The 17,545-nt window shown below is 43.0% G+C and overlaps 1 protein-coding gene across 2 annotated transcripts in view; it reads left to right on the plus strand.

Annotated features, from left to right (window-relative positions):
* The first annotated feature begins 348 nt into the window (after window positions 1–348).
* The window catches only part of SLC24A4 (solute carrier family 24 member 4), a 165,110-nt gene continuing 147,913 nt past the window's right edge, over window positions 349–17,545 (plus strand). Inside the window, exon 1 of one of the 2 annotated variants that reach the window (XM_060756555.2) lies at window positions 349–1,331. In XM_060756555.2, coding sequence (XP_060612538.2) covers window positions 1,172–1,331 — 160 coding nt within the window. In that variant the 5' untranslated portion in view covers window positions 349–1,171. The remainder of the gene's footprint in view (window positions 1,332–17,545) is intronic. The other variant, XM_060756561.2, reaches the window with a different exon arrangement.

The following is a 17,545-nucleotide window of genomic DNA, read 5'->3' on the forward strand; positions in this document are numbered from 1 at the left end:
TCTCGGTCACGTGTTACGTTCTGCGTTGTGCAAACAGCGCGGAAACAGTTTATCATTCGGAGCTTCCAGACCCAGCTATCATACTATTACCCAGCTGCTAAGCATGGGTTCAAGGTCTGAATAGCCTCCTTAGTGACAGGTGGGCAGGAGTGACAGATTTGGATCTGTGTACAGATAACACCTACTCCGAAACTTAAGCAGCTGAGGGGGGAAAGGAAAGGTCCTCAGGCTGAGGCTGTTAGGAATGGTGGGAGTTGAAGTCCTAAAGTTTTGGAGGGCCAGTGTTGGCCCGTGCCTGGCGTAGTGGAGGAGGGAAGGCGGGGTCCTGGTGCACATGTCCTGGCACGCCTCCCTCCCTCCCTCCCGCACGCGGCGCCCGGTGCCAAGGGCTCAAGAGCGGCGGGCTAATGCTTTGCGCCATTTCGGGGGAAAGGATTAATTTGGCCGGGTAATCCTTGTCCTCTCCCGCCCGCCCGCTCGCCTCTCGCTCTCTGCCTTCCTTTCTCTCGCTTCGGGACGGCGCAGGAGAGGGACCCGGACCCAAACCCCGGAGTGGAGCGAGAAGGAGCCAAGCGGGGCGCCAAAGCCAGGGAAGGAGGCGCTGGGCTGCTCTTTGGGAGCGAAAGTTGTCTGGCCCGGGGCGGAGGCGAGCTTCCTAGTTGCGAGGACCCGAGAGGGAAGGGGAAGGAGTCTCCCAAAAGGAGCCCGCGCCGCCCTTTCCCTTTCCAACCCAAGGAGAGAGGGAAAGCAAGAGGGAGGGAAAGGAGGAGGAGGAGGAGGGGATGAAACGATGAAGCGGAGGAGGACTCGTTGGGAGAAGGCAGCGCAGAAGCCGGGAAACTTTGCGGCGGGATGCTGAGCTCCCTTCCGAGGCTGCCTTCCTAAAGAGCGCTCAGCGCATCTTCTCTCTTCCCGGTGGGATTCTCAAGGGCTGCGCTTCTCCTTCTCCAGCGGATCTCCTTGGGAGCCGAGCCCAGCATCTGATCACCTCTCCAACCCGGTTCATTGATTCTCCGACCCATTTCCCCCCTCCTGAGCCCGGCCATGGGCTCCCGAGGAGGCGTCGGGAGGATGGGGCCGCCCTCCAAGTGAGCCGGGCGCCTGGCTTTCCGAGGGGGAGTCGTACCAAAAGCCACTTTGGGGCCCGAGAGACGGAGGGCAACCGACGGCCATGGGTCTGGAGGGGCAGCCGGGGCCCGCGTCCAAGCCGGGGCCCTTCTTCCAGCTCAGGAAAGTTCGCAAGAGGCGCGAGATGCTCCTCCAACAGCTGGGCTTCATCTGCGCCATCCTCTTCTTCGCCTGGTGCATGGCCAGCCTCCTCTCCAAGCTCGGTAAGCCTGGCGGAGTCGCCTTCCTTGGAGGTCTGGCAGCAGGGGCCGTTTGGCCATCTGTCGGGAGGGCTTCGCTTGCGCCGCCCTGGCATGAGTGCAGAATGGGGCTGGACTGGATGGCCCCCGGGGTCCCATCCAACTCCAGGGTTCTAAGGAGCGCACAAGTGTAGGGAAGACCAAGGGCGCGTCTGCACTGCAGAACTCGTTTAGTTCAAGCAGACGCTGGATGAGCATCTGTCGGGGGTGCTTGGAATGGGATTTTCCTGCTTCTTGGCAGGGGGTTGGACTGGATGGCCCACGAGGTCTCTTCCAACTCTATAATTCTATGATTGCCATGCTGCCTTTCTTGGAGGTCTGGCAACCGTTTGGTCATCTGTCGGGAGGGCTTTGGTTATTTAGCCCTGGCATGAATGCAGAATGGGGCTGGACTGGATGGCCCCCGGGGTCCCTTCCAACTCTAGGGTTCTAAGGAGCGCACAGGTGTCGAGAAGGCACTGCAAAACTCATTTAAGTTCATGTAGCGTAGTGGTTCTCAATCTGTGGGTCCCCAGGTGTTTTGGCTTACAACTCCCAGAAATCCCAGTCAGTTTACCAGCTATTAGGATTTCTGGGAGTTGAAGGGCAAAACATCTGGGGACTCACAGGTTGAGAACCACTGATGTAAAGGCTGGGTGGCCATCTGTCAGGGTGCTTTGAATTTTCCTGCTTCTTGCCAGGGGGTTGGACTGGATGGCCCACGAGGTCTTTTCCAACTCTATGATTCTATGACCCCAACTTCTGCCAACCTAGCAGTTCAAAAACATGCAAATGTGAGTAGATCAATAGGTACCGCGCCAGTGAGAAGGTAATGGCACTCCATGCAGTCATGCCGACCACATGACCTTGGAGGTGTCTATGAACAATGCCGGCTCTTCAGCTTAGAAATGGAGATGAGCACCAACCCCCGGAGTCAGACATGACTGGACTTTTTGTCAGGGGAAAACCTTTACCTTTATAAACATTACCTATGACCCCACTTGCACTGCCAGGGCTCCATGCTCTGGAATGGTGGGAGTTGAGATTTTGGGTTGCTGTGAGTTTTCCCAGTCTGTATGGCCACGCATTCTCTCCTGACATTTTGCCTGCATCTGTGGCAAGCATCCTCAGAGGTTGTGAGGTCTGTTGGAAACTTGGCAAGTGAGACTTATATATCTGTGGAATGTCCAGGATGGGAGTAAGAACTCTTGTCTTTTTAATATATTGTCAAAGGCTTTCATGGCTGGAATCACTGGGTTGTTGTGAGTTTTCCGGGCTGTTTGGCCATGTTCCAGAAGCATTATCTCCTGACCTTTCATGTAGGAAAATGGGGTTTATATATCTGTGTAATAATGCCCAGGGGGCAGGGTGGAAGAAAGAACTCTTGTCCTTTTGAGGTAGCTATGAATGTTTCAATTGTCCACCTTGATTAGCATTTAATGGCCTAGCAGTTTCAAGGTCTGACTTCTTACTGCCTGGGGGGGGGGGAATAATTTATTGGAGGTGATTAGCTGGCCCTGATTGTTTCCTGTCTGGAATTACCTCTTTTTTGAGTGCTCTTCTTTATTTACTGTTATGATTTTAGAGATTTTTTTCATTTTCATGGTTTCTTCCTTTCTGTTGAAATGGTCTTTTTCCCACCCTGGACATCCCACAGATATATAAATCCCATTTTCCTAGTTTCCAACAGACCCCATAACCCCATAACCTCTGAGGATGCCTGCCATAGATGCAGGTGAAACGTCAGGAGAGAATGCTTCTGGAACATGGCTGCACAGCCCAAAAAACTTACAAAAACCCAGTGATTCAGGCCATGAAAGCCTTTGACAATACAAAAGAAGGGGATGCGGTTTGCGGTTTTGGTGAGTGGGCCAGCACTTTTGGGTAGAGAAGGCAGAAGACCTTGGAAAACTACAACCCTCAGGATCCCATAGCATTGAAAGTGAAGCCAAAATGCATACATTCTATAACGACAACAGCAATGTTATGACTTGCCTCCCCTTGTGACCCAAGGCAGGGTTAAAACAGAGAGATCAAACACACATACCAAGATACACACAGGTAAAATGCAAGTTAACGTTCACAATGTATGTAGAGGCATCCTGCCTTATATTTTCCTATAGGGAAACAAGCTGTCCCTTGTGTGGCTTCCTAAGTGAAGGGTTTCAACTCTTTCTGGATCCCAGTGCATCTACATCAGGCATGGGCAAACTATGGCCCTCCAGGTGTTTTGGACTTCAACTCCCACAATTCCTGACCTCAGGCCCTTTCCTTTCCCCCCTCAGCCGCTTAAGCGGCTGATGATCTTTGGCGACCCCTCTGGCAGTCCCCTCATGCCCCCCCCCCCCCCAGGTTGAGAAACGCTGATTGAGAGAATTAAGGGTTCCCCACATTTGGGTGTTGCTTTTAGTAACTGGGATTCAAAAATATCCTAGCCTTAAAAGTTGGAGGTTCCTCCTAGCCCTTGTGACTACTCACTGCTGATGAGTTCATGCTCAATGATTGTTTTCTCATTTCAATGCTGTCCAAGTCATCACTACATCTTGTGGCAGTGAGTTCCATACGTTTTGAAGTGTGTGAAGAAGGACATCCAGAATTAGCTTCTAGTAGAAATAGTGTTTAGGTTCTTCTTACAGCATATAGGTGTGTTCATACAGAAAGTCTTCTATTTTCAAAGGGATCTACTCTCAGTTAAATATGCTTTGGGATTGCAGGCTTAGTCACTTCAGGGATGAGTCTTAATATAAAGGAGCACATGCCAAATGCAGGAGAGTGGCTGGAAGTGTTTGCACATTTCTCCTTCAATACTTAAACAGATCACTCCTGCAACAGTCATGGGACTCATGCATTGGAACCGATTCCTTTCTTGTAAATCTCAGAGTCAGATCTGGAGCTGTTGGGTACGTGGGACACTTTATCGTAGACGAAATGGAATCAGGAACCCAACTTAACAATGATTTTGTGAGCTGAAAATATAAAGCGAATGATAGTGGTTGAGGATTATTTCCAAGGAGTCCATTGGAGATCACAGAAAGCTTGGTGTGTGTGTGTGTGTATGAGGGTCCGTGATAAATAATAGGTGACTTCAGGGGGTGACTTTTATTACTTGGTACAGTGCATAAAAGTGAATGAACTTTCATTAGTTATGTGAAACCCTCCTGCCCCCTCCTCCCGAACCCATTTCTGGGAATCTTCTGTTCTCTCCCTGTCTCTCTTGCTCTTTCCATCAGCTTAGAGTCCTAATTCCAAAATGGACAGATTAGAATTAGGTTGCCAGATCAACCGCTTTAAAACATAACAAAAGGCAGCTGTGGGGTTTTGCTGCCTGCTGACTAGAATCATAGGATCATAGAGTTGGAAAACACCCCAAAGGCCATCTAGTCCAACCACATCCTGCCATGCAGAATCACACAATCAAAGCACTCCATCCAGCCTGCTTAAACGCCTCCAGAGAAGGAGACTTAATCTATTTGGATTTGTTTTCTTCCAGAACTGCAGACTAAATACTTCTTGTTCCATGCCTTCAAGTAACTTCGGACCTAAGGTGACACTTACATTGAGTTTTCTGAGCTGAGAGAATGTGATTAAACCAAGGTCACCAAATGGGTTTCCATGACTGAGCAGGGAATCAAACCCTGGTCTCCGAACTCATAATATTTGAAAAATGGCATTTATAACCTTTTGGAGGTCATAACTTTTTAGAAAAGTGTGACCTTTCAGAGAAGAACCAAAAACCCTTTATATAGTAGATTTTTTTCTTGTAGTATACAACCAGATATAATTATGCCAGGCAGTGGTTTCAGGTGTTAGACTGAATAACCTGTTATACCTGATCAGAGATTTTGCCACTGCGTGTTTTTCAGTGCCATATAGTAAAGGTGAAGGTTTCCCCTGACATTAAGTCTAGTCATATCTGACTCTGGAGGGTGGTGCTCAGCTCCATTTCTAAATCGAAGAACCAGCGTTGTCTGTAGACACCTCCTAGGTCATGTGGCCAGCATGACTGCATGGAGCGACATAACCTTCCTGCAGAAGCAGCACCTATTGATCTACTCACCTTTCCATGTTTTTGAACTGCTAGGTTGGCAGAAGCTGGGGCTAACAGCAGGAGCTCACCCTGCTCCCTGTACTCGAACCACCGACCTTTCGGTCAGCAACTTCAGCTGCTCAGTGGTTTAATTTCTGCACCATATACTCTCCCATAAAACAACTTGTTTTATATCATGCACTCCAGAGACAAAAATGGAGTAGACTTTGATAAAAAATAACATATTTGGTTTACTCACAATCTTTATGTGTTCAGCATGCACTGGTACAAAACTTACCAGCCCAGTTTCAGATATGTTTGAGATCATTCTCTGTGCCATCCGGTCAGGGCATCTCTCTTATAACAAAACATCTATCAATAGGTGACATAGTCAAAAGGAGAGAGAGAAAGAGCATGTGGTCTGAAACCCATTTTGTAACTTCTCAGGAACCATAGAGTAAAGGAAGCTGCATACCAGAACATACATACAGGATAATAGATAAACATTACTAGAGGAAGATTGTCATTTCTCCAACAGTAATGCAATGTTTGAATCATTAAACCACAGTGGTTTTTTGCAGAGAAATACTGCAGTCTCTTAAATCAAAGGATGTCCAGCAACCTAGACTGAGCCCTGGGCTGTCCCTTTAAAAAGAGAAGAGGTCTGGCAGGTGCACTGGCGCCTCCCTTTAATAACTGAGGTGTTCCAAATATCCCTTTGCCAGGTAGTTATTAAAGGAATGACCTGTGAGGCTAGGAATTGGCAGCTTTTCTTTGCTTGAACTCAGCCGTGGGCGTGCTCGCTGTCATTACGCTAATAGCAGGTGTTGTGGAAAATTCAACATCAAAAACCAGATGTGGGCTATTGAGTCAAAGCAGTGCACTGGGCCAGTGAATAAGATACACTTCTGTGGTTTCGTTCCTTAAAAGCTAGCCCAATTTATTCGCTAAGGGCCCTTCCACACAGCCCTATATCCCAGAATATCAAGGTAGAAAATCCTACATTATCTGAATGTGGACTCAGATAACCCAGTTCTAAACAGATATTGTGGGATTTTCTGACTTGATATTCTGGGATATATGGCTGTGTGGAAGGGCCCAGAGTTTACCAATTTATTTTCTATTTTCTAGGAGTAGGCAACCTCTTGGAGGCTACTTTTTGCACCAAGACTCTTTCATCCCTTATAGCAGTGTTTCTCAATCTTCCTAATACCACGACCCCTTAATAGTTCCTCATGTTGTGGTGACCCCCAACCATAACATTATTTTCATTGCTACTTCATAACTCTAATTTTGCTACTGTTAGGAAATGTAATGTAAAAATCTGATATGCAAGATGTATTTTCATTCACTGGACCAAATTTGGCACAAATATCCAATACGCCCAAATTAGAATACTGGTGGGGTTGGGAGGGGATTGATTTTGTTATTTGGGAGTTGTAGTTGCTGGGATTTATAATTCACCTACAATAAAAGAACATTCTGAACTCTACCAACAATGAATTTGAACCAATCATGGCACAAAGAATTCCCATGACCAACAGAAAATACTGGAAGGGCTTGGTGGGCATTGACCTTGAGTTTTAGAGTTGTAGTTCACCTATATCAAGAGAGCACTGTGGGCTCAAACAATGATAGATCTGGACCAAACTTGGTACAAATACTCAATATGCTCAAATGTGAACCCTGGTGTATTTTGGGGAAATAGACCTTGATATTTTGGAGTTGTAGTTGCTGGGATTTATAGTTCACCTGCAATCAAAGAGAATTCTGAACCCTACCAACGATGGAATTGGGCCAAACTTCCCACACAGAACCCTGTGTTGTTGTGTGTTTTCCGGGCTATATGGTCATGTTCCAGAAGCATTCTCTCCTGACGTTTCACCTGCATCTATGACAGGCATCCCCAGAGGCTCAAGCGGCTAAGGGGAAAAGGAAGGGGCCTGAGGCTGTTAGGAATTGTGAGAATTGAAGTCCAAAACACCTGGAGGGCCAAAGTTTGCCCATGCCTGGGCTATAGCCTATGTAATTATGGAATTTGTAGTTTGATGAGGCAAGAGAGGAGCAGAGAATGCTGAATGTCTCTCCCCAAAAAGCAAAGGCCTGGTTCCTACAGGCTGCAACTGTGGAGCTTAAAGTGAAGTCATGGTGCCACCAAAACAAAACTGAGGGTTGCATGCAGCCTTGAGGCCATGTTTTGCCTGTTCCTGTTATACACACTTGCCTCAGAGTAAATCCCATTGAATGTAATAGGATTTACTTCTGACTAAACATGCATAGACTTGTGCTGCTGCCTTGTAATCTGTATGCTGGCCAGTCTCCAAGTCAAACCATACTGACTTTAGGTTTCGGGGTTGCCTCCTGCATGGCACATTATTAGTGGGTTGTTTTAATTGGCAAGGGACTGCGAAGTAAATGACCTCTGTCAAGGATGCTAATGTAAGCGAGGCAAAACACTCCTTTTCTGGAGGAACATCACTTTACATCTCTCGGCTGGTTCAGCTGAAAGGCAGTATAACTATATTCGATGCCAGGGGTTCAACAAGCATTAGAATGGAAAAATATGTCAAAATTATTACTAATGTCATGGCCTGAAGGGTTTGTCCAGCCTCAGTGCTTAGTCTGCCAGACTCAGTCCCCGGAGTCTGTTCTGATTCTTCAGGATATCAAGAAGATACGTTTCATGTTACCTTGATACTTCTTTCTTTTAAATGGAGATGGTAAATCTTTAGATGGAAAATGTATCCTCTAACCCAGTGGTTCTCAACCTTCCTAATGCCGTGACCCCTTAATACAGTTCCTCATGTTGTGGTGACCCCCAACCATAAAAGTATTTTCGTTGCTACTTCATAACTGTAATTTTGCTACGGTTCTGAATCGTAATATAAATATCTGATATGCAGGATGTATTTTCATTGTTACAAATTGAACATAATTAAAGCATAGTGAATAATCACAAAAACAATATGTTTGGGCAAATATGGACAACAGATCCATATTTGCCCAACAGATCCATATTTGCAGTACCTTCAACCGATTCGGCTCTGATTTCCACAGACCACTGAGACCCCCACGAATGACAGACCTGGACCAAATTTGTCACACAGAACCCCCATGACCAAAAAAGGGGTTCGGGAGAAATTGGGAGGAGTTCAGGAGGAATTGACAGTAATTCAGTGGAGATGTAGTTCACCTACATCCAAAGAGCACTGTGGACTCAAACAATGATGGTTCTGAACCAAACATGGCACAAATATTTAATATGCCCAAATTTGAAAACAGCGGAGGTGGGCTTTTGGTGAGAGGATTCACCATCTGTTTCCAAAAAAGAAGATCAAGGGGTTCCTAAGACCATCAGAAATATGTGTTTTCTGTTGGTCTTTGGTGACCTTTCTGAAACCCCCTCACGACTACCCCAGGAGTCCTGATCCCCAGGTTGAGAAACACTGATCTGACCCATGACTTCTTAAATTTTTCCACTTGGGGATCATTTTTGGCCTGAGAATTTTTTACATGACCACAGATATGTAGGTAAATAAAATAGGTATACAAATCAAGCATTTACTTGTAACAAATTGGTATTTGCAAGGCTTGCTAAACAGTCTGATTTTCCTTTTTATGAAGCATATTTATTTATTTACCACATTTATATCCCACCTTTCTTACCACAGAGGAATATAAATATGGTAAATAAACAGGCAGCAATTTTACGCCATACACATATATATCAAATAAACAATTACAATTAAAACCAAACAATTAAAACCAAAATTATTAAAATCAACAATTAAAATATAATCCAGGGCCGTTCAATTTGCCAATCGTATTGTTTCATAGTCTCTTATTGTAATGCTCCAATTACTTGTCAAAAGCTTGTTTCCAAAGCCATGTTTAAGTTTTCTCCTGAATGTCAGGAGAGAAGGGACTGATCTCATTGGGAAGGGAGTCCCATAGCCAAGAAGGCCCTGTCTCTCGTCCCCACCACTTGCACCTGTGAAGGAAATGGGACCAAGAGCAGGGCGTCCCCAGACGTTCTTAATAGCTGTTGCATCTTCTGCAGAGTCCACTGTAAATACTGCACAACAGATTTGTGTAAATGTCTAAAACAGTTACTAAGTCATGTTCCGAAGCCTTTTACTGTTGCCAATTTTTTGTGAACCCAACATTGAACTAAGGGGACTCCATTTGGGGTCAGGAGTCGCAGTTTAAGAAGCTTTGCTCTCCCCAATCCCTTTACTTTAAGCAAGATTTCAACCTCATAACAATGAATACAAATGTGTATATGGATTGCAAATGGGAAATTGTAGATGAATGAAACACCTTATCCTGTAATTACAAAATTCCAGTATTAGAAGGACCATCAAAGGTCATCTAATCCAACCCACTGCCAGTGAAGGAAGCCATCTCTAACCATCCTTAACTGTTACTTTCTGCTCCAACTAAGAGAGCTCACCAGCTTCTAAAATAGTCTTTAAAGATTTCTTGCCATCAGAAGGTTCTTACTGATATTTAGTCATAATCTCATTTCTTGTAATTTGAATCCATTTTTTTGGTCTACCATCTGGAGCAGCAGAAAACAAGCTTGTTCCATCTTCCAGGAATTTGGAGTTAACTATCATATTACCTCTAAATCTTCTTCAGCCTAAATGTGCACAGCTCCTTAAGGTCAGTTTTCAGATCCTTTATCATCTTGCTTGCCCTCCTCTGGACATGTTTCAGCTTCTCAATATTTTTCTTCAACTTTCAATGCTCCAAACTGGAGACATTACTCCTGCTGATGTCTGCATGAAACAGACCTAGAGGTAAGCATCTGAAATGCACTAAAGGTAAAGGTTTTTCTTACATCAAGTCTAGTCAAGTCCAACTCTGGGTGGTGGTGCTCATCTCTATTTCTAAGCCATCTTGCTTGCCCTCCTCTGGAGCTGATGTCATGTGGCCAGCATGACTGCATGGAGTGCCTTTATCTTTCTGCTGAAGCAGTACCTATTGATCTATTCACATTTGCATGTTTTCTGCTAGGTTGGCAGAAGCTGGGGTTAACAATGGCAGCTCTCCCTATCCCGCAGATTCAAACTGCTGACCTTCCGGTCAGCAAGTTCAGCACCTCAGCAGTTTAACCCACTGCTCCACTGTGGCCCCATTTTGAAATGCATTACATAAATGTAAAGCAGTGCTAGGTAATTAGCAGCTCTCTGATTGTTGCTGAAGTGCAGTCCCCATTAGCCCTAGTCAGTCTACTCAGTGGTGAAGGGTGATGGGATTTGTAGTTGATCAACTTCTGGAGCAGTTTTTCTCAATGTAGGAGTTGGGACCCCTGGGGGGGGGGTCATGAGGAAGTGTCAGAGGGGATGCCAAAGACCACCAGAAAACACAGTATTTTCTGTTGGCCATGGGGGTTCAGTGTGGGAAGTTTGGCCAAATTCTATTATTGGTGGGGTTCAGAATGCTCTTTGATTGTAAGTGAACTATAAATCCCAGCAACTTCAACTCCCAAATATCAAGGTCTGTTTTACTCAAACTCCACCAATGTTCACATTTGGGCATTTTGAGTGCCAAATTTGGTCCAGATTCACCATTGTTTGAGTCCATACTGCTGTTTGGATGTAGGTGAGCTGCAACTCCCAAACTCAAGTTAAATGCCCACCGAACCCTTCCAGTATTTTCTGTTCATCATGGGGGTTCTGTGTGCCAAGTTTGGTTCAGTTCCATCATTGGTGGAGTTCAGAATTCTCTTTGATTGTAGGTTAACTGTAAATCCCAGCAACTACAACTTCCAAATGACAAAATCAACCCTCCCCCCAACCCCACCAGTATTCAATTTTGGGGGTATCGTGTATTTGTGCCACATTTGGTCCAGTGAATGGAAATACAGCCTGCATATCAGATATTTACATTATGATTCATAACAGTAGCAAAATTACAGTTAAGAAGTAGCAAAAAAAAAAATATTATGGTTAGGGGTCACCACAACATGAGGAACTGTATTAAGGTTGAAAATCACTGTTCTCAACCTTCCCTGATATACACAGTACTTTGTACTATGAAACAAAATTTGAAAAAAAGAATCTATTCCTAGTTTGAAAGTATTTCCTGTTTAATTATGTGGTACTTACTTTGAAAGCAGTTATTATACTCCAGAAACTTTATTTTTGTGGCTGCTACACACTATGCTAAATTGGTTGAGACTTGAGATATTCATTGAAAAACTATAGCAAAATGTGCTGCAGGATGTCCTCAAAAACAAAGGTTTTGCAGTTTAATACACTTTTCCCATGTTTTTGTGATAGACCCAATAAAGCAACAACATTTATTACCCAGGAACAAAAATAGTGTTACATAGTGTTATTATCACCACCTCTCTTTTTATTCCACCTCAAAATAAAGCAAATATTAGTAAAATAAATATCCAAATATGTGCAGAATAAATATCTAGTTTAAATCAGATTCAAACAGTGTGCTAAAAGAGAATGTCACAAAGAAAATGAAATTAAAGCAAGAGATCCTATCAAATGCAGAGAATGTGGTTACAGAATAATGTACAAGAAAAGAACAAAAAGATTGGTTGTGTTTGATGCCCGATGAAGAGAAGATGCATCCAATTGATCTAAACATGTTTCAAATTCTTCATATGTTCTCTCTCATTTTGTATTTGTTGTGAGCAAGGATGTGTTTCCTAAAAATCCAGATGTCTCTTGCTGTTCCGATTTGGAAAAAGTCTAGCAATGCCCAGAGAATGCTCTCAATTTGTTTTACAGATTTTATGATGGCTCTGGGAGGAACTGACAATGCTTAAGATTTGTAAGACCAAGACAATCTTAGGAAGAAATCACAACGTACATTTTGAGAATTGATTTCAAATTATTATCATGAGTCAGACGTGAGACCTGAAATAAAATATTGCATCACTCTTTTAACTGTTGAGGATTCCAGATAAATATATCCAGGATATTTTCCTGATTTGATGCCCTGCAGATCTGTTGGAGTGTAGCTTCTTCCACTGCAGATAGGATGTCCAAACTGGCTAGAGATTGGTAATCCAGCATGTATAGAAGGCAGCAAATTGTGGACGGCTGCTATAAAAATTTGCAATTTACACTTTCCATAATTTATGATTTCCCCTTTCATTCTGAATAATCATGAAGGGCAGCCTTCTGGGAATATAAGAGGATTGTTAATTTAGAGCCGGCATGGGCAAACTTGGTCTTCCAAGTGTTTTGGACTTCAACTCCCACCATTCCTAACAGCCTCAGGCCCCTTCCTTTTCCCTCTCAGCCGCTTAAGCGGCTGAGAGGGAAAAGGAAAAGGCCTGAGGCTGTTAGGAATGGTGGGAGTTGAAGTCCAAAACACCTGGAAGGACCAAGTTTGCCCATGCCTGGTTTAGAGCTTCTAGCTGTATTGTCTGTTGGAACACCTTACTTTTTATACCTTGGGTTTATAGCTTATCAGGAGGTCAGTTGAGCCTTGTGATTAACTATAAATCTCACTTTCTTGCCAGTTATAATTTAATAAACCTTTGTTCTCTTCAGATTGGAAGAGCAGTAAACTCTGAAAACTGTTCCAAATCCCCTCAATTATATAGATTCTTGGTGAAGAATGAATGCAGAGGCATCATTTTAATAATGGAGGAAGTAGTTTAATTGAACCATTGTTACTGTCAGATATTTTGACCCCAATTTGATAGCTTTAGATCTGCTTGAGGCTGAACTGAAGAAAACTATTACCTACTGGTTGGCATGCAGATAATGTTACCATAACTCTGAGTTTTACAAGAAGTCATAAAACCTTTTTGACCTTTTTGCTTCTACATATGATAAGAAGTATCAATGAAAATAAGCTTAAAAGTGTCTGAGTCTCATGAAAAACAACAGCTATCTCTAAATAGAGAAATCCTGTTTAATGCTCAAGGGCAGAACCTGAGACCTCTTTGGAACTCAGAAGCAAGTCACTGGTTCGAGATTTGATTCGCTAGCGTGATGATGATAATCTTTAATCTATCTATCTATCTATCCAAATAATAAAAGTTAAAATGTGTATATATGTATATGTCAGAGATGTTCACTTAAACAGACAACCTCCCACCTCTACAAACAGGCTATAGTTCCAAGTGCTGAAAAGCCTCCAAAGGCACTCCCTCCACTGACATTGCAGATTATAGCTAGCACCATGAACCTGTAGACCAAACACTGCCAATGTCCTCCCCAAACACTACAGCCCACCACCCAAGGAATGCTTTCGTTCGGGGAGAATTTCATCCTAGATTTGACGTGTTTCCTCCACCACAGGCAGGCATCCCAGGGTTCCTATGGAGAATTTGCATGACCCTGCCTACTGCCTCTCCCTTAACCCTTTCCTACCCTTTCCTATGGCACACAGCAAACACAGAGGAATTGATCAGCAACTGAACAGATTGGAAGGGTTTGGGGGTCTGAGGCCAACAGTAAATACTGGCAGGATTTGGGGGTGACTGCCCTTGGCATTTGGGAGTTGTAGTTCATCCTTATCCAGAGAGCACTGAGCCCAGTCAATGACAGATTTGGACCAAACTTGGCACACACATCCAGCATGGCCAGTGCCTACAGGCCTGGTTGTGCGGGGAGGGGGGGATTGACCCACGATTCTGGGAATTGTAGTTCACCCATATGTATTTTCTAATGGGAACATAAATATAAAACGAAATTACATTCTGACCTTTTTCTAACAAATACTGTTACTAATTAATGAAACACCACATAAAATGGCCTGTAATAATAATAATAATAATAATAATAATAAATTTCCCACCCACACCTCTCTCCCTGAAGGGACTCAGGGCAGCTTCCAAATATAAATGAAAACATGGCAAACATTCAGCGCCGTAAAAATAGAAACAAAACAATAACATTTACACTTACACCTAAAACAGAGAACACGACTTTGGCTAAAATGTTTTCAATCAGTCAGGCATCATTGATCATGCTAAACAGTTAAGATCTGTTTAAAATATAAAAATCTAGCTCTTCAATCTAATTAGTTTAAATAGTCATTGTCAACTTGGTCCACTAAAATGGCAACAGTGTTATTATTCATCTTCCTCTCCATAAGCCAATGAAGAAAAGTAGGTTTTTAGTTCTTTCTTGAAGGAGAAGAGTGAGGGAGCTGTTCTTTAGGGAAGGAATTTCAGAGGGAAGGAGTGACCATGGAGAAGACCCCCCTCTTGTTCCCACCAGCCGCGTTTGAGACAGGTGGGACGAGAGGAGGGCCCCCTCCGATGATCGCAGAGTCTGGTCAGGTTTATAAATGGGAATGTGGGATGTCAAATAGCATGGGCTTGAACCATTTATGGTTTTATAGGTAATAACCAGCACTTTTTGTTGGGCTGGATGGCCCTTGAGGTCTCTTCCAACTCTATGATTCTAAGATATTTGAATTCATCTTTTTTTTAAGTTAATGACCAGAACATTTTTGAACTCTTATGGTTGTTATGTGCCTCTAACTTATGGTGACCGTATAAAAGGATTTTCATGGCAAGATTTATTCATAGGAAGTCTACCTTTATGTTCCTCATAGGCTGGAATCGTGTGACTTGGTCAAGGTCACGCAGTAGGTTTGCATGGCTAAGTGATGATTTGAACCCTGATTGCCTAAAGACCTAGTTGAACACTGAGACCATTATACTGTATTACGCTGTCTCTTGTTTCTTTTTGCAATACAGCTTGTGCATCCTTCCCAGCTATCATGCTCACTGGCTTTCTAGGAATTTGGATCCCAAATGACCTTTCCAAGTTCTGCTCTAGGAAACTTAATGCACCTCCTTTGCCTCCAAGGGAAGGTAGTGTACTGTACGTTCACGTAGATTGCATTACAAACAATACATTGAACATTTTTTTTTTAAAAAAAACAAATACCAGCAGACCTGAGCGTGATTTTAATATCTGGGTTGCTATGAGTTTTCCGGGCCATATGGCCATGTTCCAGAATCATTCTCTCCTGACGTTTCACCCACATCTAAGGCAGGCATCCTCAGAGGTTGTGAGGCAATTGGGATTTAAATATCTCTGGAATGTCCAGGGTGGGAGAAAGAACTCTTGTCTGTTGGAGGCAGGTGTGAATGTTGCAGTTGGCCACCTTGATTAGTATTGAATAGCCTTGCAGCTTCAAAGCCTGGCTACTTCCTGCCTGGGGGAATTCTTTGTTGGGAGGTGTTAGCTGGCCCTGATTGTTCCCTGTCTGTTGTGAAATCTCAGCAAATCAAAGCCTTCTATGAATAACAACTTTTCTTTACAGTATTCAGGGTCAGCAAAAAGTGGGATATATCCTGGAAGCAGAACTACTCAACCCTAGTTTCTAGGAAGGTTTAGAGTGGGGAACCTAACTATATTCCCTCTCCTGGGCCTGAGTGGTCCTTCCACCAGTGAAGCCATCATGTGGAAAGTACCACTGTTATTCAAGAAAAACCTCTGCGGACAAATTTCTATTTCCGTAGAGAAACCCACAGAAACCCATCTTTATCCATGAACAGGACCAGGGATGACAGGATGCAGCTTAATCTTTGAGTTATTTTTTGTTCAATATATTGATTTAAAACTAGAGAATCAGATGACAGCCATAAATCTATTATAGGTAACTGCAATAAATCTATTTTGAGACAAAGTAGAGGTTTTACAATCTGAATAGCTTTTGAATACAGTTTGTTCTATGATAAATTTGAACCTTATCAGTGTATGTAGCGTATCCTGACCACAAGCCTAGATAAATCCCAGTCTCCTTTTTCCCGGTCCAAGGATCACTGTAGAATGAAAAGCCAGGACTCCCACATCTTTTTTCTCTATTTCATGTGTGAAATTGTCTGTAATTCAACTTATATTCGTGGTTGGTACTGGAAATCTCTTTTCCATGATTTTAGGCCCCTTCTACACTTTCATATAAAATCCAGATTATTTGCTTTGAACTGGATTATACGGCAATATAGACTCAGTTCAAAGCAGATAATGTGGATTATCTACTTTGATAATCTGTATTATATGGCAGTGTAGAAGGGACCTAAGGGCATTTCCACACAGCCATATAACCCAGAATATCAAGGCAGGAAATCCCACAATACCTGCTTTGAACTGGGTTATCTGAGTCCACACTGCCATATATTCCAGTTTAATGCAGAACATGTGGGATTTTATTCAGCTGTGTGGAAGGGCCTAAGTCTATGAAGCAATACAGAATTTCCACAGTCCAGGTTTCCATTCTCTGTGTAGTTTGTCTTAGTTTAAATTGGATTAGTGGCCCCTTTTATGTGAATTTAAGGTTGAATGGACCAGCCAAAGGATTCAATATTTAGACTGTTCTAATAATTACAGTTGACGTTTTAAATTTTTATTTTAATATTTCTAATGTTTTATTTAAAATTGTTTATTTTTAATAACATATTTATATTTTTATTATGATGTTTGTATTGCTTTTTACCTCGAATTGTTCTTAATGGGTTATTAACCACTATGGGCCCCATTATCAGGAGAAAGGGGGGATATAAATGAATACAATAATATTAAACGTAGTACATATAACAGTAAATGAGCCAGTATGGCCCTTAGTCTTATATATTGACTGTCCTTTTCATTCTTTCCCTTTCAATTAAACACAGTTTTGCATTATTTATGTACCCAGGAGTCTATGATACTACCCCACTAGAATTCGTTATCCAACCAGGAGTAGTAACTGCAGAATTTTCCTGGTTTGTTCTCACTTACTATGGCTAGAATAAAATACTATTTCCCGTATATCAGCAAAGTAAGAATGAACATGTAAATGCTCCTTCTGTCATATACAAAGAGATGTGGTATGTAAGGTCAGTAGTTGCCACAGTTCAACACTATAGGGCTAGTCAACTATGGTGCTCCAGATATTATTAACCTTTATTGGTAATGGATTATAGGAGCTGCAGCACATGACCCTGTAGAGGAATTAAATTGGATACCTGTGCTCTGAATCAACTAAGGGTGCATCTACATTGAAGAATTAATGCAGTCTGACACCACTTTAACTGCCACGCTTCAATGCTATAGGATCCTGGGAGTTTGATGAAGTCTTTCCCATTCTCTACCCAAGACTGCTGGTGCCTCATGAAACTACAACTCCCAACAGCAACAGCAATAAAAACAACACTTTATTTGTATTCCACCCTATCTCCCCGATGGGACTC

The sequence above is a fragment of the Anolis sagrei genome, chromosome 1 (assembly GCF_037176765.1).
Source record: "Anolis sagrei isolate rAnoSag1 chromosome 1, rAnoSag1.mat, whole genome shotgun sequence".
NCBI classification, from domain to species: domain Eukaryota; kingdom Metazoa; phylum Chordata; class Lepidosauria; order Squamata; family Dactyloidae; genus Anolis; species Anolis sagrei.